This window comes from Sorex fumeus, unplaced genomic scaffold (assembly GCF_029834395.1).
Source record: "Sorex fumeus unplaced genomic scaffold, SorFum_2.1 ptg000061l, whole genome shotgun sequence".
Lineage (NCBI taxonomy): Eukaryota > Metazoa > Chordata > Mammalia > Eulipotyphla > Soricidae > Sorex > Sorex fumeus.
This window is the reverse complement of record NW_026606118.1, coordinates 44,143,365-44,170,845: the sequence shown is the minus strand read 5'-3', so window position 1 is coordinate 44,170,845 and position 27,481 is coordinate 44,143,365. Positions and strand designations below refer to the sequence as shown.

General features: G+C 43.7%; 1 protein-coding gene across 1 annotated transcript in view; it reads left to right on the top strand.

Moving 5' to 3' along the window:
• Positions 1 to 19,590, top strand: part of NEK5 (NIMA related kinase 5) — a 74,237-nt gene extending 54,647 nt beyond the window's left edge. Inside the window, 4 exon segments of the mRNA XM_056126269.1 lie at positions 3,301 to 3,405; positions 5,968 to 6,105; positions 15,645 to 15,756; positions 19,320 to 19,590. Of these exon segments, the coding sequence (XP_055982244.1) occupies positions 3,301 to 3,405; positions 5,968 to 6,105; positions 15,645 to 15,756; positions 19,320 to 19,590 (626 nt within the window).
• The last annotated feature ends 7,891 nt before the right edge of the window (positions 19,591 to 27,481 follow it).

Genomic DNA, 27,481 nt, shown 5'->3' with positions numbered 1-27,481 from the left:
CAGTGGGGGGGGTGGAATTGTAAACTTCAGATAACCCAAGCTGTCACACCCGGTCATATACACCCCATAAAGGGTGGTCAGTAGAGAGAATGTGATGATCTAAATTTGGAACAGGATTTACATCTTCATGAATGTAAGCTGAAGATATTAGAAGGCTCTTCAGGTGGAAGACCAGATCCTGGGTCAAATCCAGCTTCCTAGTAGGTGCCTGGTCATTAAACCTTGGTGGTATCCAAGACGACTTGGGCAGGAGACAGACGGAAAAGGGACAGGAGCTCAAGGCAGACCCTAGTAATATTCACACTAGTTTTGAGAGAATCAAGACAAAGACAAAGAGAAAGGATGATTTTTTACGGGGTGGGGTGGGGCACATCCATCAGTGCTCTGGGGCTACTCCTGCTTCTCTGCTCAGGAGCGACTACCATTGGGGCTCAGGGTCCATGTGATACCAGGGATCGGACCTTGCCCTCCTGCACGCAAGCTCTCTGCTCAGCCTGCTGAACTCTCTTTACTCTAGCTCTGACTTTGGCAATAGTATCAAAACCACAAAAGGATCTTTCTTTTTCTGGTGTGAGGAGATTTTAACAGTGAGGAAAGTCTTGGAGATTCTGTTTTTCTGTTTGTTTTTGTTGTTGTTTTTTTTTTTTTTTTGCTTTTTTGGTCATACCAGGGATGCACAGGGGTCATTCCTGGCTCTACACTCAAGAATCACTCCTGCCGGTACTCAGGGGACCATATAAGATGCTGGGAATCGAACCCAGGTCGGCTGCATGCAAGGCAAATGCCCTACCCACTGTGCTATCGCTCCAGCCCTGAGTCTTGGAGATTCTTAACTTGCCAAAAAAGAAGAGCAGTGAAGGGTACTTTCCTTTCAAATAGCAAAAAAAATATCTATTTTATCCATTGAAAGAATATGTTGCTAACACTGGAGCAGAGGAAACAGTGAAAAAAGCTTAGAAATGAACCTTAGCATGTACCATAACTTAGTGCATTCAAAAAATCAGATCATAAGTCAGTGGGGGAAAGGATTACTTAAATAAATGCTGTTGGGCCAATGTGTCAGTAATTTGAGAAAAATCATGAAATCAGACCTTATTCAATGATACAAAGCAAAAATTCCAAAGTGTATATGTAAACCATATTAGAAAAACAAGTCAATTGGTATCTTTTTGCTTATTTATTACTTTTTTTTTTCAGAGTGAAGAGACAGTTTTTCAAAATACATAAAAAATGTGAAAAATGGGGCTGGAGCAATAGCACAGCGGGTAGGGCGTTTGCCTTGCACGTGGACAACCCGAGTTATTTCCCAGCATCCCATATGGTCCCCGGAGCACCTCCAGGAGTAATTCCTGAGTGCAGAGCCAGGACTAAGCCCTGAGCATCGCCGGGTGTGACCCAAAAAGCAAAAAAAAAAAAAAAAAAAAAAAGTGAAAAACAAAATAATACATAAGACCCAGGAAACAAAAAACTAAGCCAAATGACCCGAGGGAGGAGAAGTAGCTCTGTGGCAGAGCACATGCCTCGTATGTTTGAGTCCTGGGTTCAATTACAGGGACAGCCAAAATAAAATTTATGTATTATGCACATGTGTGGTCATAGGGGAAGCCTGGGGAGATAGATTAAAGGGCTGGACCACATGCTTTGCACACAGGAAGCCTGCGTTGATCCCTGAAATGGCATGGTCCCCCAAGCACTGCCAGGGGAAACCCCCCCAGCACTGAAACTGGAATAGCCCCTGAACAATGGTACGCATGTGACCCAAAAACGAAAAGGAAAAAAAAAACATAGAATAGATTCAACTTTAACAATGAAAAATTTTGGTAAAGCAAGTAATAGGAGCTTCATCTAACTGCCACGTTCAATAGTTTATCGAAGGTAAATAATCAAACGTTCATAACATTTAGCTGTGAATAGACAATTTGAAAAAATGATCCAGCTGAAAAGGAACCAAGTTAAATATTTTAAAGAAAATACAATGTTTGCTTTGGTCTGGAACAATAATTAATAACCTGGGTGCAGCATTGTTCACTGAAAAAGCAAGTTCTGAAAGGGTGTGTAGCTCGTGACCCATTTTTTACATCTAAAACAAAGCAAGAATTATACTCTGAGGGAAAGCTTGGAATTTTTTTTTTTTGGCTTTTGGGTCACACCTGGCGATGCACAGGGGTTACTCCTGGCTCTGCACTCAGGATTTACTCCTGGTGGTGCTCAGGGGACCATATGGGATGCTGGGAATCGAACCCGGGTTGGCCGCGTGGAAGGCAAACGCCCTACCCACTGTGCTATCTCTCCAGCCCCAAAGCTTGGAAATTTTAACAGTCTCTGGATGTCAGGGTTATGAGCAATGTAAATTTTCTCCTACTTAACTGATTTTTGAATGTCCTGTATTAAAATGTTAACTGGACAATTGCATGACAATAATAAGCATGAAAAAATTTAGCCCCATTATGATTTCCATCTTATAGGATACTAACTTTGTCTTGATCTGTCCTGGCACCCCTAATGGAACTTACAACTTACAACTTTAGTTCCCATGTTTCCAGAGACTGTGATGTCTGAGATATTAGAGTCAAAGGTCTAGGTGTCAGGTCAGGGCTCCAGCCTGTCCTTTGCTGTGTCCTCACATAGATGAAGGGATGGGGGGGGGGCGTTCTGGGATCTCTTTCTTTCTTTTTAAATTTTTATTAGTGAAACACCATGAGGTACAGTTGTAGACTTACAAATTTTTGTGCCTGGGTTCCAGTTATACAATGATCGAGTATCCATCCCTCCACCAGTGCCCATTCTCCATCATTTACATTTTTTAAAAATTTTTGTTAAACACCATGAGGTACAGTTGTAGATTTACAAATTTTTTGTACTTGGGTTTCAATTGTACAATGATCAAACACCCTATCCCTCCACCAGTGCCCATTATCCACCACACGGATCCCAGTATCCCTCCCACCCCCCATACCCCCCTCCCAACCTGTCTCTGTGGCAGGGTATTCCCTTTTGTTCTCTCTCTCTCCTTTTCACAGGAGCACTAAATCCCATTCATGAGGGTTTCACCCTCATGACCAACCGCCCCCAGGCAGCCGCCTTCCAGATACCATCTCCCTGCAGTCTGCAACGTGGAAATTGGGGTGTGCTGCCTGCACAAACCCAGACCACACCACGTGTGCTGGAGTGGTGGCAGTGGCCTCATGACCCTTTGGTTCACCTGCTGCGGGGCTGTCTTGGGGCTCCTAAGAAGTCCTTGGGCCACTTTGGAACTAACGCCTGGTCTCCTTCCCCCAGACCCGGTTGCTCAGCGCGCAGCTGCAGGAGAGAGGCGGCGGCAGTGGGCGGCCCAAGCCCCCCAGACACTGCTGCAGATGATGGCAGCCACTGACGTCACCTCCACATGCTCTGCCGTGCCCCAGGGTGAGTTGAGATTAGCTGGCCCAAGGCCACCAGGCTACTGCAGCTGCACATCCGTGTGCGGTCAGTGCCCTGTTTCCCCCACCCCCAGTTCCCTACCCCCCACCTTGCAGGGCTTGCTTTTCAGAACAGGGCCTGGAGTGTGCTATCAAATGAGGTTGAGGCTAAATGATCACGGTCGAGATCATCCTGTTGTTGGTTGATTGCCTCGAGCAGGCACCCGTAATGTCTCCTTCGTCCTAGCCCTGAGATTCTAAAAAGTGCCACATTCAAGGCTCTTTCAGGGTTAGGAGAATGGGACCCATCATTGTTACTGGTATTTGGCATATTGGATATGCCACGGGGAGTTTTCCAGACTCTGCTGTGTGGGCAGGTTATATTCGGTAGCCTGCCAGGTTGTTCAAAGCAAGAATGAGATAATAAGATGTCGCGCGGCCGCAAATGCGGCTGCACACTTCCGGGAGCTGGGTTTTATAGTCTCTGGGTCTTGGCTGTTAATGGGATTACTGGGGGGGGGGGCGGGGTGGCAGTTGGTGGGTGTGACCCCTGCCTACTGGAAGATGGAGGATCTGGGTAGAGGTTAAATAATATGTATAATATCATGTCATAGGGCTGGAGCGATAGCACAGCGGGTAGGGCGTTCGCCTTACAAGCGGCCAACATGGCCGACCCGAGTTCGATTCCTCCGCCCCTCTCGGAGAGCCCGGCAAGCTACTGAGAGTATTTGATATGCCAGACACAGTAACAACAAAGTCTCCAATGGAGACGTTACTGGGCCCGCACGAGCAAATCGACGATCAACGGGAGGGCCTTTACCTTTATCATGTCATAGGAACATATAACACTGGGTTGTACTATAGCGTGGAAGGCGCTTACCTTGCATATGGCTGACCTGGGTTTCATCCCCAGCACCACAAGGTAGGGTTAGGCCTGAGCAGGAGCACCATGGCATCCTCCAGCCCTGGCACTGATCTGCAAACCTGGTGCTTTCTCCCTCCCTCCCCGCCCCCCCCCCCACCCCCAGTATTTCTTGGGAGGCCAGCCCCCTCCCTCACCCTGCAGAAATTACTGTTTTAAATTCTTTTCTACTTCCAGGGCACTTTAGTTGCAAATTCTTGTTTGCTTGTTTGGGTTTTGGGTGCCACCTGAAGGTGCTGGGGGCCAGTCCTGGCTCTGTGCTCCTGGCGGTGCTGGGAATTGTCTGCATGCAAGGCAGACTCCTCAGCCCTTGAAGTGACTTTTCTCCAGCCCTGTTGGTTTGTTTGAGGGCAACTGCCCACAATGCTGATAGATCATTTGGATGTAGTTGCCGCCCTGACTAGCCCCAAAACGCACGCACTTGCAGTTTCTTGAAGAGTCAGTTTCTTAAAAAAAGAAAAAGTGTCAGTTATTTTCAGTAAAATTGGAATGACAGTAATAGCTACCCCCACAAGATTTAAGAGAAAGGACAAAGGTACATATTCAACTGCTATTTCAATGATGGGGGTGTAAAAGTAGAATGACGTTTTTAACCTTAAGTCCCTTCATTTGTATTTGACCCAGTCTTTAGAGGAGGCTCCAAGGACAGCTTGCAGGAGATCTTTACAGGTGAAGATTTGCATCATTTTCCCTTGGTTCACTTTCTCCCTATGTTCCTCTTGGTAACACAGAGTAAAGGGAAAGTTACATTTTATTATTATTATTATTTTATTTATTTTTCTTTTTTGCTTTTTGGGTCACACCCGGCGATGCACAGTGGTTACTCCTGGCTCATACACTCAGGAATCGCTCCTGGTGGTGCTCGGTGGACCATATGGGATGCTGGGAATCGAACTTGGGTTGGCCGCGTGCAAGGCAAATGCCCTACCTGCTATGCTATTGCTCCAGCCCCAAGAGCTACATTTTTTTACCAGTGTTCTAAGTAGAATTATTTAAGCATATTGCAAATTACATAAGTAGTACATGAGTTCATTTTTTTGTGCAAATTGACATATTTATACTATTTCAAAAGGCTGAGGTCATCAAATTTGCGAGGAAGCACTTGCAAAAGGATGCAATTTAATTTATCCTAAGCCAGTGACTGAATAAGGAAAAAACTAATTAAAAAAATAAGCAAATAGAAGAGAAATATTAACATACCCCCAAAACCAGTTCATAAGGCAAAAACAAAACAAAACAAAAACCCAAAACACTCTCCTACCATCAGTTATTTGATAATCAGTCACTAAAGTTATAAATAAAATGAGGAGGGGTCAAGTGCTGAGGCACTGACCTTGCATGCAGTCAGTCCTGGTTTGATCCCCAATACCACAATTGTCCCCTGAGCAGTCCCAAGACAACATTAAAAAAATGAGAAGTAGGATTAAGTTGCCTTAGAGGCTCTAACATTCTGTGATTTTTATTTTAAAAATCAGATGAAGAGAACAGAGAGGTAGCGTAATGTCAGAGCACATGCCTAGTATCCTTGAGGCCCCGAGTTTAATGTCTCAATGACTGTAGAACCTGAGCCCTGCCAAGTGTGGTCGCAATAAGAAAATCCCAAACAAAGAGGCATTTTTTCTCTTCATGACACATTCTTCTCTTCAGATGGCCAAGTGCTAGTGCTGGGAGATGCCCCAGAGCACCGGAAGCAGTGGCGGCAGGAAGCACCAGGAACCTTGTTGAGTGTTTGGGCAGCTGCGCATCTAAGGAGTGACTCATTTTCAGCCAAGGAAGGAGAATGTGGTACGTTGTTTATTCTCTAAGAACATAACCACCCCCCTGTGGGGCTTTGTGAAAGATTGGTAAATGCAGAAAGAGGTTAAAAACATCATCTGCGGGCCGGAGTGATAGTACAGTGGGTAGGGCATTTGCCTTGCACATGACTGACTAGGGTTTGATCCGCGGCATCCCATATGGTTCCCTGAATACCACCAGGAGTAATTGTCCGGTGTGAACAAAAAGCCTAAAAAAAAATCAAAAAAACATTATCCTGTCAGAGAGAGCATTAGGAAGGTACCTTTTCCCAGCTTGCTTTGCCCAAACCCTTTCTAAATGCCATTAACCAAAGACAATGAATGGCCAGGGTAGAGGGTGTGGGGGGAGTAAATTATTTTTTTAATGTGATCAGTTGAAAGTTCATGATGAGTAAGTAGGACTAGCGGCTTTGTAGAACTCATGTTGTTTTTCTCTACCTGACTGTTTTCGATCTGTATTTGCTTTAGTGTTTTATTTTTGTTTGGGCACTATATCTGATGGTTCTCAGGGGCTACTCGAGAATCCTTCTGTAGGAGTCATTTCTAAGCAGTGCTCGGGAGCTATATGTGGTACTGGGGATCAAACCTGGCCCTCCTGCAGGAAGCACACGTTCCGGCTTATTCAGCTATCTCTCTGGGCACTTTTAGATACGTTGGTTCCTATATCTGGCTTTCTATTTTTTTTTTTAGCAAGATTGTGTTTGTGGGCACTCTAATAGAAACCAGCTGCCACTCTCTGAAGTTTGAGGTACTGTCTGTTGCAGTCCCCACAGAGAGACTGTCGCGTACGTGTGTGTGAGGATGCGATAAGTGAAGCCATCAAGGAGCCCCTGTGCAGGTGGGAAGTTTGAGATCTGGCGCTGCCATGACGGGGAGCCTGAGGGGACCACGAGGCTCCTCCAGGGGTGGTGCTCCTGGGTCACTCTGAGCATGCTGGGTGGGGTGTGCGGTGCTGGGAATAGAATCGGGGGCTCCCGCATGCCAAGCGCACACTCCAGGGTTGAGCCGTCGCCCCTGTTTCCGCTTCTGTTCTTGATCTTCTCTCCATCCCTGAAATGTGAAAATTAACTTCATTTTCTGGGAAGGGGTGTGGGAGAGAATCTGAGAATATTAGGGGAGGGAAATGGACACTGGTGTTGGGATTGGTGCTGCAGTATAGTATGTCTAAAACTCAACTATGAATAACTTTGTAAGTCACAGTACTTTAATTAAAATATCACTGTCACTGTCCTCCCGTTGGTCATCAATTTGCTCAAGCGGGCCCAGTAACGTCTCCATCGTGAGACTTGTTGTTCTGTGTTTGGCATATTGAATACGTCACAGGTAGCTTGCCAGGCTTTGCTGTGCGGGCGAGATACTCTCGGTAGCTTGCCAGGCTCTCCAAGAGGGGCGGATATATAATTTTAAAAATTAAATGGGCCTGGGGCTGGAGCGATAGCACAGCGGGTAGGGCGTTTGCCTTGCTCACGGCCGACCCAGGTTTGATTCCCAGCATCCTATGTGGTCCCCCGACCACTGCCAGGAGTAATTCCTGAGTGCATGAGCCAGGAGTAACCCCAGTGCATCGCCATGTGTGACCCAAAAAGCAAAAAATAAAAAAAAAAATTAAATGGGCCAAAGAGATAGTATAGTGGGTAGTGCATTTGCCTTGTAAGCCACTGACCCAGGTTCAATCCCCAGGCTTCCCCTATGGAATGAAATGAGCACTGCCAGGAATAATTTCTGAGTGCAGAGCCAGGAGTAACCCTTGAGCCAGGTGTGGTTCCCAAACAAAACAAAACAAAACAAAATTTAGAAAAAAGAATGAAAGGTTTTGCAAACAGTAAAAAAGAACTCCATTTATTTTATAATATGCTTTAAAAATCACATGCTTATAATTTTGAGTGAAGCATGCGTAAAATAGGTAAGTGTTAGATTGCAATGTGGTGAAATTTGTACAGATAGGCACATCTGTGAAGAATCAGGTCATCACATGAAGAAAAAGCTACTCATTTGCTTTTAATCCCATCTTTGGTGGAAAGTTTCTATTCTAGTCGTACCTGATAAATAAATTTCTCATATATACCTTTCTAGTCAGTCACTCTATGTGGCAATATAGTAAATTCATTAACCTAACTCATTTGTAATGATGGAAAAATAGAACATATGCAACCAAAATAATACATAAACTGGAAGCTAGAATATGTTTTCTCTAGGCAGCAAAAAGTTAGGGACCAGGAATATAACTCAGTGGCGTCGCTCTTGTCATGCGTGTGCGAGGGCCTGAGTTCAGTTCCCAGCACTGCAAAAGAAGAGTTGGGGGAAAAAAATCTCTAACTTTCTCATACTGTTCCCTTCTGTCTGGTATGGCTACTCTGGAAAAGGCCTTGGATAATCATGGGCCAATTTCCTTTTTGTTCTTTAATTTTTCCCTGAATGCTTTCCATATTCTAGAAGTGCACTAGTAGAGTTTTCATTTTAAACACTTTAATTCATGTATCTTGGTGTGTCTGGTTTTTATTGGGGACAGGGGTTGTTGAATCTCTTAAGTGTCCTGTATTTGAATAGTTCTTCCCTTTCCTAATTAAGGAAGTTCTCGACTATGATTTCTTCAAAGAGGGATTTTACTCCCCTCTCTTTCCTCTTCCTGGGACTCACAGTAGCTATTGTTACTCTTCAAACTCTGATGCATCAACACCTCTGTGCTTGCTCTTCCTTTTTCTCTTCTGCTTGTATGTATTCCACAACCAGCCTTTGCAGCTCACTGGCTCTATCTGTGGATAGTTTCTGCTGCTTGACTCTTTTTGTCTTGCTTTTTGGGTCACACCTGGCAATGCTTAGAGATTACTACTGACTTCTGCACTCAGGAGATACTCCTGACAGTACTTGGAGAACCATCGGGAATGCTAGGGATTGAACCCAGGTCGCCAGCACGTGAGACAAATGCCCTCCCTGCTAGACTCCGGTCCCTCTGCTGCTTGACTTTATTTTTTTATTGACTTTATTTTTTTCTTTCTTGGGTCACACCTGGCAAAACACAGGGGTTATTCCTGGCTCATGCACTCAGGAATTACTCCTATAATTGGCAGTGCTCAGGGGACCATATGGGATGCTGGGAATCGAACCCAGGTTGGCCGCATGCAAAGCAAATGCCCTACCTGCTGTGCTATCACTCCAGCCCCTCCACTGCTTGACTCTTAAGTTCATCTATTATAGCCTATAGCTTGACTATTGTGCTTTTAAATCTATTGCTTCTGTTTGAAGTTATTTTTAATAGTTTCTCATTCTTTCATAACTGTCATCTTGTTTGTGTGTTGTTTTCACCGCTCACTCCATATTGCCACGAATCATGTTGTATTGAGCCGTTCTCCAGGCATCCCACTCAGTGCCACTGCCCTTGCAGTTCCTCTGGGGTTGGGTGTGCACGCCCTACGTGGCCAAGTGCTGGGTCTTCTCCCTCGGTTCATGCTGGGATAGTAACTGCTGTGTGCTAAGTGAGCTGTATTCCTGTGACTTTCAGGGAGGCCTCTTATGAGACTTTATGTGTGGGCTGGAGCGATAGCACAGCAGGTAGGGCGTTTGCCTTGTATGTGGTTCACATGGCCGACCTGAGTTCGATTCCTCCGCCTCTCTTTGAGAGCCCAGCAAGCTACTGAGAGTATTGCGCCCGCACGGCAAAGCCTGGCAAGCTCCCCGTGACATATTCGATATGCCAGACACAGTAACAATGAGTCTCACGATGGAGACGTTACTGGGCCCGCTCGAGCAAATTGTTGAACAACAGGAGGACAGTGCTACAGTGCCCAGCCTGTGTGGTGCTGGGGTTTTATAGACTGAGCTCCGGCACCTACTCAGCTGATAGGAGGTCTGCTGCCAACACAGCATAGAAACTGAGACTGGACTGAGTACGTGGCTCTGTGACTTGGTGCAGTTGAAGGACACCAGACTCCAGGGTTCCTGAGAGGCTGCTGTGGTCTGAGCTGAGGAGGGCAGGATTTGTAGCCCCCGTCCCTCCCTTCTGCAGTCTGAGTCCTCCTAACTGCTTCAGGTTAGTGGAGCTTCAAGGTCTGGCATCTCAACTGCTGCTTGAGAGACCGATCAATTGGAAGACAAGGTATGGCGATGACATTAAAAAAATCAATAAATCAAAAAGCAAAATGAGATGTTCACGATTCAGAAAGTAATTCACAATGTAATCAATGTAGAGAAGAGTTAAGTAGAAATCATCTGCCTCACAGGCATTGGGAGGGGTGGGAGGGGAGTATATTGGGGTACTTGGTGGTGAAAAATGATTCCCTTACTGTTGAAGGGAAAGGTGTTTGATCATTGTATGACCGAGACAAACCTGAAAGCTTAGTAACTTTTCCCATAGTGATTCAATAAATAAATATAAGAAGGGAAAAAAATAAACAAAATTATGAAAAAATGTAATTCACAATTTTTTGGTTGTCTTATGGATTTAGGAGGATTTTAAAAATAATTTTATTATTATCTGGGAGCCCCACCCTGCTTAGTGCTTACGAATTACTCCCTGCAACTCTCAGGGGAACACACTATGCTGGGGGTAGATTTGGGCTCCCTGTATGCAAAGTGTGTGCTCCAGCCCCTGAACTGTCTCTCCTGCCCTCACGAATTGCTGTATTATGGTCTCCTCTTTGAATCAGGATTCCAAAAATTTCATATCTAGTGGAAATTAACTCAGAAGATTAAAACTTGAAATGATAGAAATTTCAGGTATTCCTTGTTAATTGATCTCACCTATATTTTTCTTTTTATAAATATAGTTCTAGGAGATTTAAAATGTATACTTAAATAAGACAAAAGAAGTTCTTTTTAAAATTTTTTGTTATTTTTTAATTTATTTTAATAAGGTTGTTCACAATAATTTATTACATTCAATATTCCAACACCAATCCCACCACCATTACACCATACCCACCAACATTACTTTGAATTTTTCCCAACCATCACCCAAGCCTGCCCCAATAGCAAGCCCTAAATAATTTATTTTGTATTGATTGTTATGAATAATTCTCTAAAAATGATCAAAAAAGGTATCTTTTTATTATATTTTTATTAGTGAGACACCATGAGGTACAGTTGTAGATTTACAAATTTTGTGCTTGGGTTTCAGTTGTACAATGATCAAGTACCCATCCCTCCACCAGTGCCCATTTCCTACCACCACGGATCCCAGTATCCCTCCCACCCCCCCCACCCCCCATCCCACCCTGCCTCTGTGACAGGGCGTTCCCCTCTGTTCTATCTCTCCTATTGGGTGCTGTGGTTTGCAAAAGCGGCATTGAGTGGCAATCATATTCTGTCTATAGTCTACTTTCAGCATGCTTCTCCCATCCTGGGAGGAAAGTTTGTGAAGACTGTTGTATCTCACCCTGGAACCATGGAACCCTTGAATAAGAGATTACTGACATGTTGCTACAGGTTGAACCTTGTATGCTAATATTTTTGAATTGAGATTCGTTGCCTTCTACCTTGCATCCTATTCAATGTGTGCTACTCCTGGTACATCAGTAGTATAGAATATAAGATGTTCTGCAGCCATGAATGCTCCAGGAATTCTAAAATTTTAAATAAGGTGATATAGCTTGAGTTAAATTTTTTTAACTGAATGGTGACTTTGGGGTCTGAGGCATTTCTGCAGCTTGTTGATCTCTTCTGAATTTTGTGAGTCTCTGGATCATGCCCAGTTGATGAACTTATATGGTGTCAGAGGCATTTCATGGGTGTGACTGCCAGACTCCCGGAAGAACAGGGGGTGAGGGTCACCCATTCCCAACTCCATGAGAGCTTGGAGATTTTGGTCACCTAACCCACATACCTGAGTTTTTCAACAGATTTACTCATGGATAAGACTTGTCTGAGCCTAAAAAAGTTCTTGAAATTTATAAAATATATTCCAAAGTTCCAAGCACTAAGAAAACATTGAGTCATTTTATTGGAGATATTTTCTTTGCCATTGGTATATAAAATAAAAGTGTATCTTATAATCCGTGCAGCGGGTAGGGTGTTCGCCTTCCAAGCGGCCAACATGGCCGACCCGAGTTCGATTCCTCCGCCCCTCTCGGAGAGCCCGGCAAGCTACCGAGAGTATTTGATATGCCAGACACAGTAACAACAAAGTCTCCAATGGAGACGTTACTGGGCCCGCTCGAGCAAATCGACGATCAACGGGAGGGCCTTTACCTTTACCTTTACCTTATAATCCGTGGAATCTCAGCATCATTGAGAATTACTTTTCACTATCCTCGCAATTACTTTCATTTATTCTTCTCTTACCTTCTGTTTTTGGTTTAGGGGCCATACTCAAGCAGTTCTTGGGGGATCACTTATGGCTGGGTTCTGGGCGAGGGCCATTATTTCCTCTGGTGGGGGAAAAAGGAGGTTAAACCCAGACCTCCCACGTGTAAATGATGTGCTTCAGTACCTTAAGCCAGATTTCTGTCCACAATTACTTTTTTTTTTTTTTTTTTTTTGCTTTTTGGGTCACACCCGGTGATGCTTAGGGATTACTCCTGGTTCATGCACTCAGGAACTACTCCTGGCCGTGCTCAGGGGACCATATGGGATGCTGGGGATTGAACCAGGGTCAGGCCACGTGCAAGGCAAACTCTCCAGCCCCCCACAATTACTTTTAATTAATGAATTAATAAGTTGATGATGTTGTGGTTTGAGGGGGTACCCAGCCATGCTTCTCCCCCTCCCATTGCTCAGGAGTTGTTTCCAGCAGGGCACAGGGGACCTTGTGGTGTTGGGGATTAAACCTGGGCCTGCCACATGGCAAAAGTTGTGTTCCAGTCCTTTGAGCCATCTCTTGGGTCCTCTGTGTGTGTGTGTGTGTGTGTGTGTGTGTGTGTGTGTGTGTGTATGTGCGTGAGCGCCACATCAGAAAGTGCTCAGAACTTACTCTTTGCTCTCCACTCAGGTGTTACTTCTTGCATGGCTCAGGGGGTTCATCTGGGGTGCCAGGGGTCAAACCCAGTTTGGCCACATACACAGCAAACAATCTACCTGCTATGCTATTCTGTACTATTGCTCCGGCCTCTCTCTGGTCCCCTTAAACAGAGAACCTGAGAATATGCATCAGAAGAGGGTTGAACATAGGTGCAGCACACATTCAGAATAGGTGGAAGGTCTTGGCTGAGATCTGGACTAGCTTTTCTGGAGGGCACATGAGGCCAGACTTCCAACCTGACCCATGGATGACATGTGCTAAGGCAGGGGTGGTGTCTAAGTGGCTGATAAATTAGGCTGACGGTACTTAGAGCTCATAAGTAACACAGTCACAGGATCTTATCTGGCAGATTTTCTGCTTCAGTTATTTGGGATCTTGCCATGGGGTCTTCCTTTAGGATTCTAATTTCTCGGAAGTAGAAACATTTCCTGAAATATACCCGAGAGAAAGCAAGCTCTGGTCTGTAGGAGGGATGGAGTGAGAAGGAGGGTGGAGTGAAGGAGGTCCTGATTATAGATCTGAACTGGGTCTTCTTCACGCCGCAGTTCAAGGCAATAGCCAGTACTGTGGTGCTGTCCTTGGTAGCCAACTTTGACAAGGACCATTGAGAACCACTCCTCGGTCTTTCTGACCACCTGTCAGATAACTTGTTTAGAGCAGAATGGTCTGTGATGTCTTTGTGCTGAAATCCAGGGCCTCCTTCCTACTAAAGCATAACAGGCCTTTTCTTACTGGACAAAGCAAGAGGAACGGACCCTTGGAAAGAAGTTTGCCTGACTTTTCTGAAGTTCTAGCTGTATAACTGTAAAGAGCTATGAAGTTCTCCACTCAGGAAATCCAGCCAGGCTCCGGTCAATGCCGCTTCCTTTTCTCCTAGCTGCAAGAAGGGATTGCGTGGGACAGGGATAGGAACAAGACAAGGAGTAGTACCTGTTCAGAAGGGTCTCTTTGTCAATTTTCTAGTTCCGACTCTTCCAGCAGGCCCCTAGAAACCCCCCACCCTCCTTTTTGAGCCATCTCCTTCCCATGGCTTGACTGTGAATCTCCCTCAAACACAGGAACAGAAGCCGCTTCAGAAATTTTAGCTCAGGGGGCTGGAGCTATAGCACAGCGGGCAGGGCATTTGCTTTGCATGCGACCGACCCAGATTCAATTCCCAACATCCCATATGGTCCCCCAAGCACCGCCAGGAGTGATTCCTGAATGCAGGAGCCAGGAGTAACTCCTGAGCATCGCTGGGTGTGACCCAAAAAGGGGAAAAAAAGAAAGAAAAGAAAAGAAATTTCAGCTCAGCTCATCCTCCCTGTAGGGTTTAGACATTTAATGACCCATTTTGGAGCTGAGAATCACATTTTATGGCCCTAACCCTTGACCCATCTCAGTCATTTTGGTGCGGACCAAGTAGTACCACTGTCCACTGGTGGGCAGAGCCAGCAGAGTGAGGGTGGGAGAGAAGTGTGGAGAACTTCAACAGGTCTACACTCTACCTCCAGGGGAGAACGTTGAATGTTCTCCAGCATTCAGGGTCTCCAACTCTCAGCTGCCTCCAAATCCTTCCCTCACAGACTCCATCTGGAGAAAATGTTTCCTCCAGAGCATCAAGGCCCTGGATTGGGCATGCAATTAGAGAGCTGCCCTCCCTGAGAATGGCCACAGCGATTGTTTCTGTCTTATCCACTGACACCAGCTTTGGACTCTTGCCAGTTTGCCTAGGTGTGACACTCTCTTCATCTCCTGAAGAGAAAAGTCTGGAGCTGTTGAGACTGAAGGACATCCTCTCTCTGATTAAGAACTTTCTGGACCGGGAGCATTCTGAGGCCCCTGCACTGGGATTTGACCTTGGCCAATACCAAAGCTGTGTCTGCAAATGGAACACACGCCAATCAGCGCCGAGAGGGCCCCATTGTACAGGGCAGTGCTGCGGATAGAGCCGAAACTACCTGGCTTGGCCCTAGCCCCTGCCCATGCAGAGAAGCAGACACATTAGAGTCCTGATCTCATGGGGTTCTGGAACCCTGATGCCCCCAGCCACTTTATCCTCCTTAGGGTGGGACCTGACTGAATGCTAAAGATCTGGGGAGTCAGTAGTCATCTGTCTTGTAAGAGTTTTCTCTTTTGGGGGTGAGGCGGGGGCTGCCCTGGCTGTACTCAGACCTTACTCCCAGCTCTGTGCTGTGGAGTCCTGGTGGAGCTCAAGGAACCATATTTGGTACCAGGGATAGATCCAGGGCTGTCGTATGCAAAGTAAGCACCCTACCTTCTGCACTGTCTCTACAGTCCATAGTTAGAGGGGTTTTGTTATTGTTGTTGCTGTTGTTGTTATTCAGATGTTCAGGGCTTACTCCTGCCTCTGCACTCAGGGGACCATATGGAATGCTGGGGTTCAAAACCGGGGTGACTGCATGCAAGGCAAGTGCCTTACCCAGTATCCTGTCACTCTGGCCCCATGACAGTTTTCATGGAAATAACTCAGAGACTTGGCATTATGGCTGAAGCACTCCCGGAGTAGTGTTTTGGTATCCATCTCTCTCTAGGAGTCTAGGCTTTAAGCTGGGTGTTGGTAATCTCTTTCACAGTGGGTACACTAAAACAGTCGCTTCCTGAAGAAGATGAAGGAGAGGCGGAAATGGCTGTGGGCATTGAGTTTGATGAAGTACGACTAGGACCAAGATCAGATGATGAAGATACGTAAGTAATAATCTGTCAGTACTTCCGTGATGTAGGATGATGATATGTAAGATAGTCAGATGGCTACATGAAGAATCAATAGAAAATTAAAATGCTGTTGTTGTGGTTCTTGGGAGAGGGAGGGAGGTATGCTGGTGTAGTGTTGGAATTACATGCATGAGAAACCATTACTAATGGTATTAAAAAAAATAGTATTGCAAACCACAGAATCTCAGTCAACTAAAGAAGTAAAATGGTGTTGTTGAGACAGATAGATCACGGCAGAGGTAAGGCTACAGGCTCTGTGCCTGGACTGGATTCTGGGCTCTCTGTCCCATGTCTTATGTGTTTTGTTTCAGTTGCATCAGTGAGAGTCTGATGACTCCTGTCATTCCCTCCCACAGTTGGTAGGGCTAGCTCCGCTCCTCTGTCTGTTCTCCACACATTCCCCCTTAAATTATCTTGGCTCTTGTGGCCTTTTATTCAACACATGTATCTCTTGTAAAGTGTTACAAAAATCTTTGTTGGGATCTTGCTTAGAATGACATTACATTTGTTCATTCATTTATGGTAGTTATAAATCCTTGTGAATCTTATAAATCTAAACAACTCTGAGTATAATAGCTCACATATATGCATAGGTTTTATAGTTTACCTCACTTTATATGTGCCACCTAATATTGTTGGTATTGTTGTTACTACTTTTTTGTGGTGCTGAGGATCGAACCCTCATCTCGAATGTCATGCCTGCAGAACAACACTTAACTGCTGAGTCACATGTGAAGCCCTGTCCTGGCCTTTATTAACTGGGTAATTTTTCTTCTACAGTGAGGTCAACTATTCTATCAACATTGTATCCTGTAGTTTCTTTAAACTCTCCTATTAGTTCTAAAATTTGTAGAATTTTGAATTTTTAAAGACTATATTATATTTTTAACAAGTAACAGATATTCCTCCCCCCCCCCCCCCCCCCAAATTTTTTTTCTTTTGGCCTCACCAGACATTCCTTCTTTGTTTTGTGGCTTTGTGCCTCTTCCTGAGGTTTACTGCCAAGGGGCCCATACCAGTTTCCAAGTCAAAAGGAATAGGCCCCTATGTCCTCACCTCAGACACACACAACTCCCTAATCCAGCATCGATCTCATCTATTTTCTGTGCAAACTCCTGAGAAATTCCACTAAAACGTAAGCAAATGTCTCTCTTACATACACTGCGCTCTGTTTGCTGTTAAGGAAATTGTTTTGTATGTTCTCACTATCCCGACTCTTGCTTTTTTTCACTGAACAGTGTAGACTGACTCTTTGTCATCATGTAGAGATGATGGGGGTGGGGTGGGGTGCAGGGGATTTGGGGAGCCCGAGACTGGTAAAAGGAGTCAGCCCTGATCTGCGGGCTTCAGGCTCTCATCTTTCCACTGTAGAAGAGATTTTTCAGAATTTCCAGAGATGATAGATAAAACTACCGAAGGGAGCTTTATTTAGGAAATATGAGAGAGGAGAACCCTTAAAGTAAGAGGAAAGAGGGAATTCCTCTGTGAGAAGTTGACTGAGAAGTTGATTGTATTGATTTCTCCCTGCCTCCCTTCCTCACCCTGGCTTGGATCTTTGCAAGGGGGGGTGGGGGGGCAGGGTCAAGGAGAAGGACTTTAGTCTTTTTTTTTTTAATTTAATTTTTATTAGTGACAAACCATGAGGTACAGTTGTAGACTTACAAATTTTTGTGCTTGGGTTTTGATTATACAATGATCAAGTACCCATCCCTCCACCAGTGCCCATTTCCCACCACCACGGATCCCAGTATCCCTCCCACCCCCATTCCCCCATCCCACCCTGCCTCTGTGGCAGGGCATTCCCTGTTAGGACTTTAGTCTTATGGGTTTCTTTGTTCTCCTCAGTTTTATTAGGTCATAGCTCCCGGCCCTCTGGCTCTCTGCAGAGGTTCTGGGTTTCTCCTGTGCAGGCAACAGGGCACCCCTTAGACTATATCTTGTCTCACCAGATGTTTCCTGGTGCTAAGAATTTTTTTTCTTTTGTCTCACCAGGCATTCCTTGTTTGTTTTATGGCTTTGTGTCTCTTCCTGGTGTTTACCAAAGGGTCCATACCTGTCTGCCTGCCTCATAAACAGAGGATTTGTCAAAAATGTTCGCTTATAACGGCATGCCATGCCATTGGATTGTCTGGATGGGAGTGACACCCCTCAGGCTCATGCCACAGAGTATTGGCTGTGCCTGTCTCTCCCTGAAGTTTCTTGCTCAGTGTACTGGACATTTACAGGGCATCACAGAACCTCTGGGTTAAAAAATGAGGGTTCAGGGCATGGGGCTGAATGACACTTCTGTGTTTCAGATTAGTTTTATTTATGATTTAGTGGTCTCTGGGATGCGGGGTTTCTGGTTCTGGAAGTGCTCGGGTTAGACTCCATGCTCACCCCTAGCCCTATGCCAGACAAGTGGCTTCACCCGAACTAGCTCTCCCAGCCCCTTGGGTTAGTTTTCATTTATTTGATTTTTAAACCTTCTTTCAGTGTCTCCTTCTTCTTTGAAATAGAAATGTAAGTACACTCTTTTTCTCAGACTTAACTCAGAGGACCAACACAGCCTATTATTTTCTGAACTTGCCATGTTTTACCTCTGATTTCACTCTTGTTGACGGATAATAATTTTTAATAATAATTTCAGGCAGGCCTGCAGAGGTTGTGGGGTGTGATGGGATGGGTTGGGCAGACGGGTTGTGAATGGGACGCTCTCTTATCTGCAAATCCAAATTTTTTTTTTTGTATGGCCTCTTCCTGGAAGTTCTCTACACCCTTGATTTCCATGATAAACACTTTCAAGGATTGCACCAGCTGTTTTTTGTCTCTGTTTTTCATTGAAATATTACTGATCATTAGAGAAATGGTTTTCTTGGTCTCCTGCATCTTTTCCTCCTAAAAAATGTTAGTGACATTTAGACACAATTCCAAAGTTTACTGATTAGTTACTCTGAGACCTTGGGCTCTTTTTAAAAAACCTCTTGAGCTTCAGCTGTTTATATATTGATGATGACAATGTTTACCTTAAAGTGTTCTAGTACAGTGTATAAAGTGCTTGAGGGCAGTGACTGGCCTATTGTAAAGGCTCAATAGCATCCAAAGAGCTGATACAGAGGCTAAGGTGTTTGCCTTCCATGTAACAGACCCCAGTTTGACTCTCAGCACCTCAGGACTGACCTGAGCAAAATCCAGGAGTTAGCCCCAAGGCTTCCATGTGTGGCCCCAAAACAAAACTAAATATTAAAGAAGCTGTTTTATTTTTTTTATTCTTTTCTATCTCCTTTTCTTTTAGACAGAAGAGTTAAATGGCTACTAATACATACATAAAAGTTGTTAGACTTAAGTCCAACTAAACAGAATACTGATTCTTTCAACATTTGCTTGTTTATTATCCACAGGGGGGAAAAAGACAGGTTGATATCATAAATAATTTGTTACATGAATAAATATGTAATTTTCATATTACTCAAATGGTGACAGGGAATAAGAAGGAAACTATCATATATATTCTTTAGAGTTTTGGTATCATAAATTTTTGCTGTTTACTTTTTTAGAAATTTTGAAGAATCAGAAGATGAGTTGAGAAATGAAGTAGTTGAATCTCTCGAAAAACTCACTACTTCCAAAGAGGAAGAAGAAAGAGAAGAGGCTTCCAGTTCCTCTGAGGATGTGGGACAGTTAGGAGAAAGAGAGGGACTAAGCGTTCAGGAAATTGCAGAAGTAAACAAAGGCTTGAAGATTATTTCTATCTCCTCTAATGACATGGTTTGTACTGTTGATGAAGACCAAGAAACAGCAACCACCAGTGAAAACATCCAAGTGTGATTCTCGCATTTCCCTTCAAGTAGTAAATGAGCCTCTCTCACGCTGCAGTACCTCTTTGGATCCACTGTCCACTGTCCTCCTGCTGTTCATGGATTTGCTCAAGCAGGCACCAGTAACATCTCACAACAAATAATGAGACTTGTTACTTTTTTTGGCATATCTTTGGATATAAGACATAAATGTTAATTTATTGAATGGGTTACCCCCCTCCCCGGGATGTGTTTGAACTTAGACAACTGAGCAAAATGTTGAAGATGAAAATTAGTGTTTTGGGCCAGGTAGGACAGTGAGTAGGACACTTGCCTTTTACACGGCAGACCCAGGTTTGATCCCCAATACCGTATGGTCTCATGAGCTTGGCCAGGAGTGATCCTGAGCACAGCTAGGTGTAGCCCAACCTCTTCCCTGCCCCCCCCATTAATATTTTTACTTTACAATTTCTCTAAGAAATCTCCCAGAAACATACGCCGTCAGCAGAGTCCTGGGTCTCCTCTTCCCGCACACCATAAAATGGGTGTTTCATGGCAGAGGGGTTTAAAGCTACTAGTGACAGTAGGGAGGCTTCCTGGATTACCCAGATGGATTCAGTATCATAAAAGAGTCCTTAAGAACACAAGAAGGGGTGGTGGTGGTGTGAGCAGAACAGAGAACCAGAGGAATGGTGGCAGGAGAGAGACGTGCTGCAGATGTTGGACAGGCTCAAGCAGACCTGGACACTGGGGCCTTGGGAACTGGGAAGGGCAAGAACCAGATTCTCCTAAACCCTGGAGGAACACAGCACTGCTGATAGAGTTTAGTTTAATGAAGTTTAATTTTAGTTTAATGAAATCCACGTTGCTTGCAATGAAGTGACAGAACTCTAAGGTGTTACATTTGTGAGATAGAAAACAAAAGATAGTATTTTAATTTTTAATATATGACTACCATTTAAAATAGTGATTCTCAGTCTACAATGTTCCATTTATCACTGAAACTCAATCATGAACAACTTTGTAACTATGTATCTCATGGAGATTTAATAATAAAAATTTAAAAAATAAAAGTGATTCTGCCATTTTCTAAATCTTGTAACTAAATCTTGTAACTAATTTCTAAATCTCTTGTAACTTCTTAAATTTTGTACACCTTCTTGAAACTGATATTGATATAGGAATAACATATGAACAAGGAAAGGAAAAGGGGTGTCATATTAATTAGGCACTAAATAATTATTTAATTGAATTATTTTTAATCATTTCAAATCTGTAGATTATAATTTTTTGAAAGGACTATATTTGATTTATAGTCCTTACTTATATCAAATATCACCACCTTACTGCAAACATTTTAAGTGAAATAAAGTCTGGTGGTGATGGGATTATATTCTTGTATTTTAGGAAAGAATGCAAGATGGTTACATCATAAGGTGGAGATATTAAAAAGTTTCTCACCACTGTATTAATTTCTTAGTAACACATGGTCCTGAGGGATTGAAGTGTTACTAATTTTACTATTTTAGTTTTTGTTTAGGGGCCATACCTGATAATGCTCAGGGACCATCTAGTGCTGGGAATTGAATCTTAGTTTCCTGTATGCAAAGCAAGTGTTCCAGTCCTTTGAGCCATCTCCCAGCCCTTACTCATAAACTTTTTAAAAATCACCAGTATATACATGTTTACTTTCATGGCATTATCTGTTTCAGATATACATGATAAATCTGCCAGTGTCTTCATGTGTCCTCACACTGAACAATCCTGAAAACACAAGAAATGAAACACAGTTCCTGAATCTCTAATGCTCTAAGGACCAAGTCAAAAAAAAAAAAAAAGGCAAATGGCCTGGTTCTATCCTTGGCAACACATACGGCCCCTAGGTTCCATCACTCATGAGCACAGAGTCAGGAGTAAGCTCTGAGCACTGCTGGGTGTGCTCCCCACCCATCACCCCCACCACCAAAGAAGAGAAAGGAATGTGTAAATAAATTCAGAATTTAAAGATTAGCATGTTAGGTTTGCTCCAGTACAAGATGCTTGGCCAGATTTCCTTAGAAATCCCTAGCCTTGAGATTAGTACCAGGAATTTTGCTCCATGACTTGGAGGCCAGCCACACGTGCTAGGGAAAAAGGCAGCTCAGATAGAGAAGGGAGCACCAAATAAAGTGTGTTGTGAGGATCCTCCCAGGGTGGGAGAAGCATGCTGAAAGTAGACTGTAGACCAAACGTGATTGCCACTCGATGCCTCTCTTGCAAACCACAGGACCCAAAAGGAGAGAGAGAGAACAAGGGGGAATGCCCTGCCACAGAGGCAGGGTGGGAAGGGGGGGGTGGGGGATGGGAGGGATGCTGGGACCCGTGGTGGTGGAGGATGGGCTCTGGTGGAGGGATGGGTACTTGATCATTGTGTGACTGAAACCCAAGCACAAAAATTTGTAAGTCTATAACTGTACTTCATGGTGTTTCACTAAAAAAATTTAAAAAAAAAAGAAATCCATAGCCTTACCATTTATTTTAGGATTTTTAATTCTTTCAACCTGCTTCAACTCCTAAATCAACACACCCATCTTGTATACATTATTGTGTCCACTGGTGTTTTTAAGCCTTTTTTATAAAACATTTTATTTTTATAAAGTTGTTCACAATAATTTATTACATTCAATATTCCAACACCAATCCCACCACCATGACACCATCCTACCACCATTACTTTGAATTTTCCCACTGCCACCCAAGCCTGACCCAAAGGCCTATCCTAAATAATTTATTTTGTATTGCTTGTTATGAATAATCTGAAAAAATGACCCAAAAAGATTTTCTCAGAGCAAAGTGTGTGAAAATGATTGTAGTTCACCTTGGAGCCATTAAGCCCCTGTATAAGAGAACACTAACATGTTATTACAGGTTAAGCCTTGTGTGCTAATATCTATTTATTTTTATCAAGATCAGTTTCCTTCTACTTTACATCCCATCAAATATGGTATGCTACTTTTGGAACATCAGTGGCACAAAGTATGAGATGTCCAATAATTCTGAAATTTTTAATCAGGTAATAAAGCTTATTATGTAATCCCATCAGCGGCCAAGACTCAGAGACTATAAAATCCAGATCCCGGACGAGAAAAGTGCAGTCTCTGCCCCCACGCCTGGGTGTTCCTTCCCGGAGTCCCTTGGAGGGGAGCGGGTTGAGCTTTCCTCCCCGCCCCGACCAGGGCTACGGCAGCCGAAGACCTCCAGGACCAGCCACCACCATGCTGAGACCACTCTCCGCACACCTGAAGGTACTGGCAGAGGGACAAAGCCACGCGGGTTCCGGGGCCGAGACCTCAAAGCCTACTCGATTTGGAGTCGAGCATCTTCCACCCAGATCCTCCAAATTCCAGTAGGCGGGGGTCACACCCACCACCTGGCCCCCTGGCGCCGTGTAATCCCATCAGCGGCCAAGACTCAGAGACTATAAAATCCAGATCCCGGAACCGCGCGGCCGCATTTGCGGCCGCGCGACATCTTATTATCTCATTCCTACTTTGGACAAACTTGCAGGCTATCGAATGTAGCCTGCCCACAGGGCAGAGTCTGGCAAACTCCCCGTGGCCTACCAAATATGCCAAATACCACTAACAATGATGGGTCTCATTCTCCTAAAGAGCCGTGAATATAATCTCAGGGCTAGGATGAAAGAGACGTTTACTGGGGCCTGCTCGAGGCAATCGACGATTAACAGGATGATGAAAATGAAATGAAAAAAATAAAGCTTATTATTCTGAAACATTTATTTGAAATAAAAGTCTATTAGACTTGACAATGGATTCTTCTTTGGGTACCAGAGTAGAGACTGTTTTGTTTTGCCCATTTTTTTTTTTTTGCTTTTTGGGTCACACCCGGCGATGCTCAGGGGTTACTCCTGGCTCATGCACTCAGGAATCACTCCTGGCGGTGCTCGGGGGACCATATGGGATGCTGGGAATCGAACCTGTATTGGCCATGTTGGCTACGTGCAAGGCAAACGCCCTACCCACTGTGCTATTGCTCCAGCCCCGCCTATCAGATTCCAACAAAACAATTAATTGGAGAAAAAATATCATTTATGCTGGAGCGATAGCACAGCGGGTAGGGCGTTTGCCTTACAAGCGGCCAACATGGCCGACCCGAGTTCTATTCCTCCGCCCCTCTCGGAGAGCCCGGCAAGCTACCGAGAGTATTCGATATGCCAGACACAGTAACAACAAAATCTCCAATGGAGACGTTACTGGGTCCGCTCGAGCAAATCGACGATCAATGGGAGGGCCTTTACCTTTACCTTTACCTATGCTGACAGTGGGTAAAATCTGTACTGATGATACTGAGTTATGAAACCATTACATACTACATGTGATTATGTCAAAGAATATATCACAAAAAAGAAGTATAATTGTTTCTTGAAATAACTTCTAAAACTTAGAGAAAGAACAAACTGAAATTTTCCCAATGCTCTGAACCTTCCCACATATTAAGCCAGAGATGCAGGACTCAGTGGACTATCTCTCAGATATTTGAAGGTTTTCATGTGAAAAATAAATTAGATGGTGCTACAGCGATAGCACAGCAGGTAGGGCATTTGCCTTGCACACAGTTTACCCGGGTTCGATTCCTCCGTCCCTCTCAGAGAGCCCAACAAGCTACCAAGAGTATCCCGCCCACACAGCAGAGCCTGGTAAGCTCCCTGTGATATATTCAATATGCCAAAAACTGAAATCTCACAATGGAGACATTATTGGTGCCTGCTCGAGCAAATCGATGAACAACGGGAGGACAGTGCTACTGTGCAGTGCTATTAAAAAAACAAACAAAAAAAAACAAAAACTTTATCACTGTATCACTGTCATCCCATTAATCATTGAATTACTTGAGTGGGCGCCAGTAACGTCTCTGTTCCTCCCAGCTCTGAGATTTTAGCAGCCTCTTCCTACTCGTCTTTCCCCAACTATTGGAGGTTCTTTCAGGGTCAGAGGAATGAGACCTATTGTTGTTACTGTATTTGGCATATCAAATACTCCACGGGGAGCTTGCCAGGCTCTGCCCGTGCGGGCGGGATACTCTCGGTAGCTTGCCGGGCTCTCCGAGAGGCATAAATGGGTAGGAAGTGTCTTATAATGTGTCTGGAAATCAGCCTGGATCGTGGCAGTGGTTGGGCAGTGGAGGTCAGCTGCCGGGTCCCTTGGGGTGGGGAGGGCCGTCACCTGCCTCACAGCCTGGTGTGGAGTCCTTTTTTGAATGTCAAAAAAGCAAAAATACAAAAAAACCTCTGGCTGATGGAGCTTTGAAATATTAGTAAAGATAATAAGTAATTCAGAATTATTTGAAGGAGGATCCTTGAGGATATAAAACACATCATAGTAGAAAAGTATCTAAGATAATTAAAATCATTTCTTTAAATCACATTTATTTATTTTTTTCTCAATATATATTTTTTATTATTTATTTATTTATTTCGAATACCCATCCCTCCACCAGTGCCCATTTCCCACCACCACGGATCCCAGTATCCCTTCTACCCCCCTTCCCCCCAACCCACCCTGCCTCTGTGGCAGGGCATTCCCCTCTGTTCTCTCTCTCCTTTTGGGTGTTGTGGTTTGCAAAAGAGTTAAGTCTGATTTTCAGGGAGAAAGGTTGGATGATTTACTTTCCATGGATCACTTTGGTTTAAACAGGACATTGTTTAAATCACATTTAGATATAAAAGGTGTTTGTATTTATTTAGTCCAAATTGATATTCAGATAAATTGCTATTACAAAGAACATGTGACATGAACTTGATTATGTACAACCAGAAATAAGATTGTGAATCACCATAGCTGCGGGTCTAAAACAGCGTCTGGAGCACTAAAAGACAAAGTCTTGCAGGAATTTATAGTTCAGACAAATAGGACCTGACATATTGTTCTGACATTTTTTATAGTACCAGTCACTTAGTAACAAACGTGTAATTCCACATTAGGAACTACAAGAGTGAAAATATATACACATGCTGTTTTCTAATTCTAGGCTGTGATAAATGACAATCATTTTGAAGAAACCACCTTAGAAAACATTATATGAAATTTCAGGATCTTTTCTTCCTTTACTCTGTTCTCTACTTTGTTTTTCTATCTCAATTTTCTAGTTTTTGTTCCACAATTTTCTCTGGGAAGTTGGACAGGCTAAGTGGACAATGGCCTGAATCTTACCTCAAAAATCTAGCTAAAGAAAAATTCGACATAACCCCAATCTTGTCATTAAACATTAGCTTTGTTAGACTGGGAAAGTCTTAAGTTATTTATATTGTTATGATAAAGGTGAAAGTAAGATAAAATTTGGGGGGTTTCTTCTCAGGCTGGTGTCCACCCGTCTTTCTTCTGTGAGTTGAACAATCTCTAGCACAAAGCTATGATGGTGTCAGGATTCTGCCCACTCTAGTTGCTCTCTGATTTGAGGACAGAGGTGGGTCAAGCACATGAGTCAACACTATAACAGGGAGTAGATGATGAGACTGGCTAGAAGGATAAATGAATGAGAAGTGGTTAGGTTTGAATAATAGGCCTCTCATAGTAATTTAACACAAAGATGTGCCAGACTTGAAAGAAGGTCATTGCACCGAAATAAAATGAACTAGGTATGTATGAAGAAAAGGCCAAAAGTTGAATATCTCTGTAGCCGTATCTGTGAACACCTTATTCATGTTTTCATGAATAATTGTTCAGGAGAGAAAGCCAATTAACAACACATTGATTCCATACTTGGCTTAGTTCCAAGACTATCATCATAATGCACTGAAGAAGATAGGGTTATAGAAGACATTCGCTATATATTGATACCTCTCCTTGTTACTCTCACAAGTCTAAAAGGCAATGAGGACTGGTATTACCATGTCCAGATTATAAATGATTGAGAAGCTGAGCCTAACAATCTGAGAATCAGAAACAACTTTAGTATCACAAGGTCCTATGCTTGTACAAGAGAGAACTGAGGCCAAGGCTAGTTTCTGCTAGTCCAATGCTCATTTTAATATACCACAGCACCATTTTACAATACTGTGATGCTGTTAACACAGTATGTGGATGGAGATGTATGCTATATCATCACGGTCAGAAAAACAATATGCTGGGGATGTGCTCGTGTACCTCTTGAACCAGTGTTCTTCAATCATTTTACACCTGTGGACCAGCTGTTTGCATCCTGACAGAGACAGGAAGTTCCAACCAAGGCAGTCTATAGCTCTCCTCGCCAATGCACCCCTGCAGATCCATGGTTGGAGATCACTGTCTTAAATGACTTAAAGCATAAACGTGGCTCATGGCATGTGGAAAATGCTAAAGTTCACTTATTTGTAGGGAGGTGTGGATAAGGGTGTAGAGACAAAGGAACTCTGGAACACTGTTATTGGGAATGTAAAAGGGTGTAGCCTCGACGGGAAAGAAGATGGAGCATCCTTAGAAAAAGCTAAAATCACAGCCTGGGGTGCAGATCAGTGGTAGATAGCTTGTCTTGACAGTGTAAGACCTGAGTTTGGTCCTAGACACTGCAAAAAATAAATAAAAATCCGTAAGAACCAAAATGGGAGTGAGGAAGATGATTCAATGGAGCACAAACTTTGCATATGGGAGCCTGGTCCAAACCCTAGCACATGATCCCCCAAGTACTGCTGGAAGCAATTTCTAAGCACCTTTCGGTATGAGTCTGTACCACCCCTCCACCAAACAAACAAAAATCCCAAAAGCCTCACAAATGTACTCCTTTGCTCTAGAAATTCCATTCACAATATTTAAAACACGAAACTGAGCAAGATGACTATGATGGGTGACTTGACCAGGAAGTTGGTGTAACAGATTTTTTTAAAAAATTTTATTTATTTTATGTATTTATGTATATCAAATCACCATGAGCTACAGATACAAAGCTTT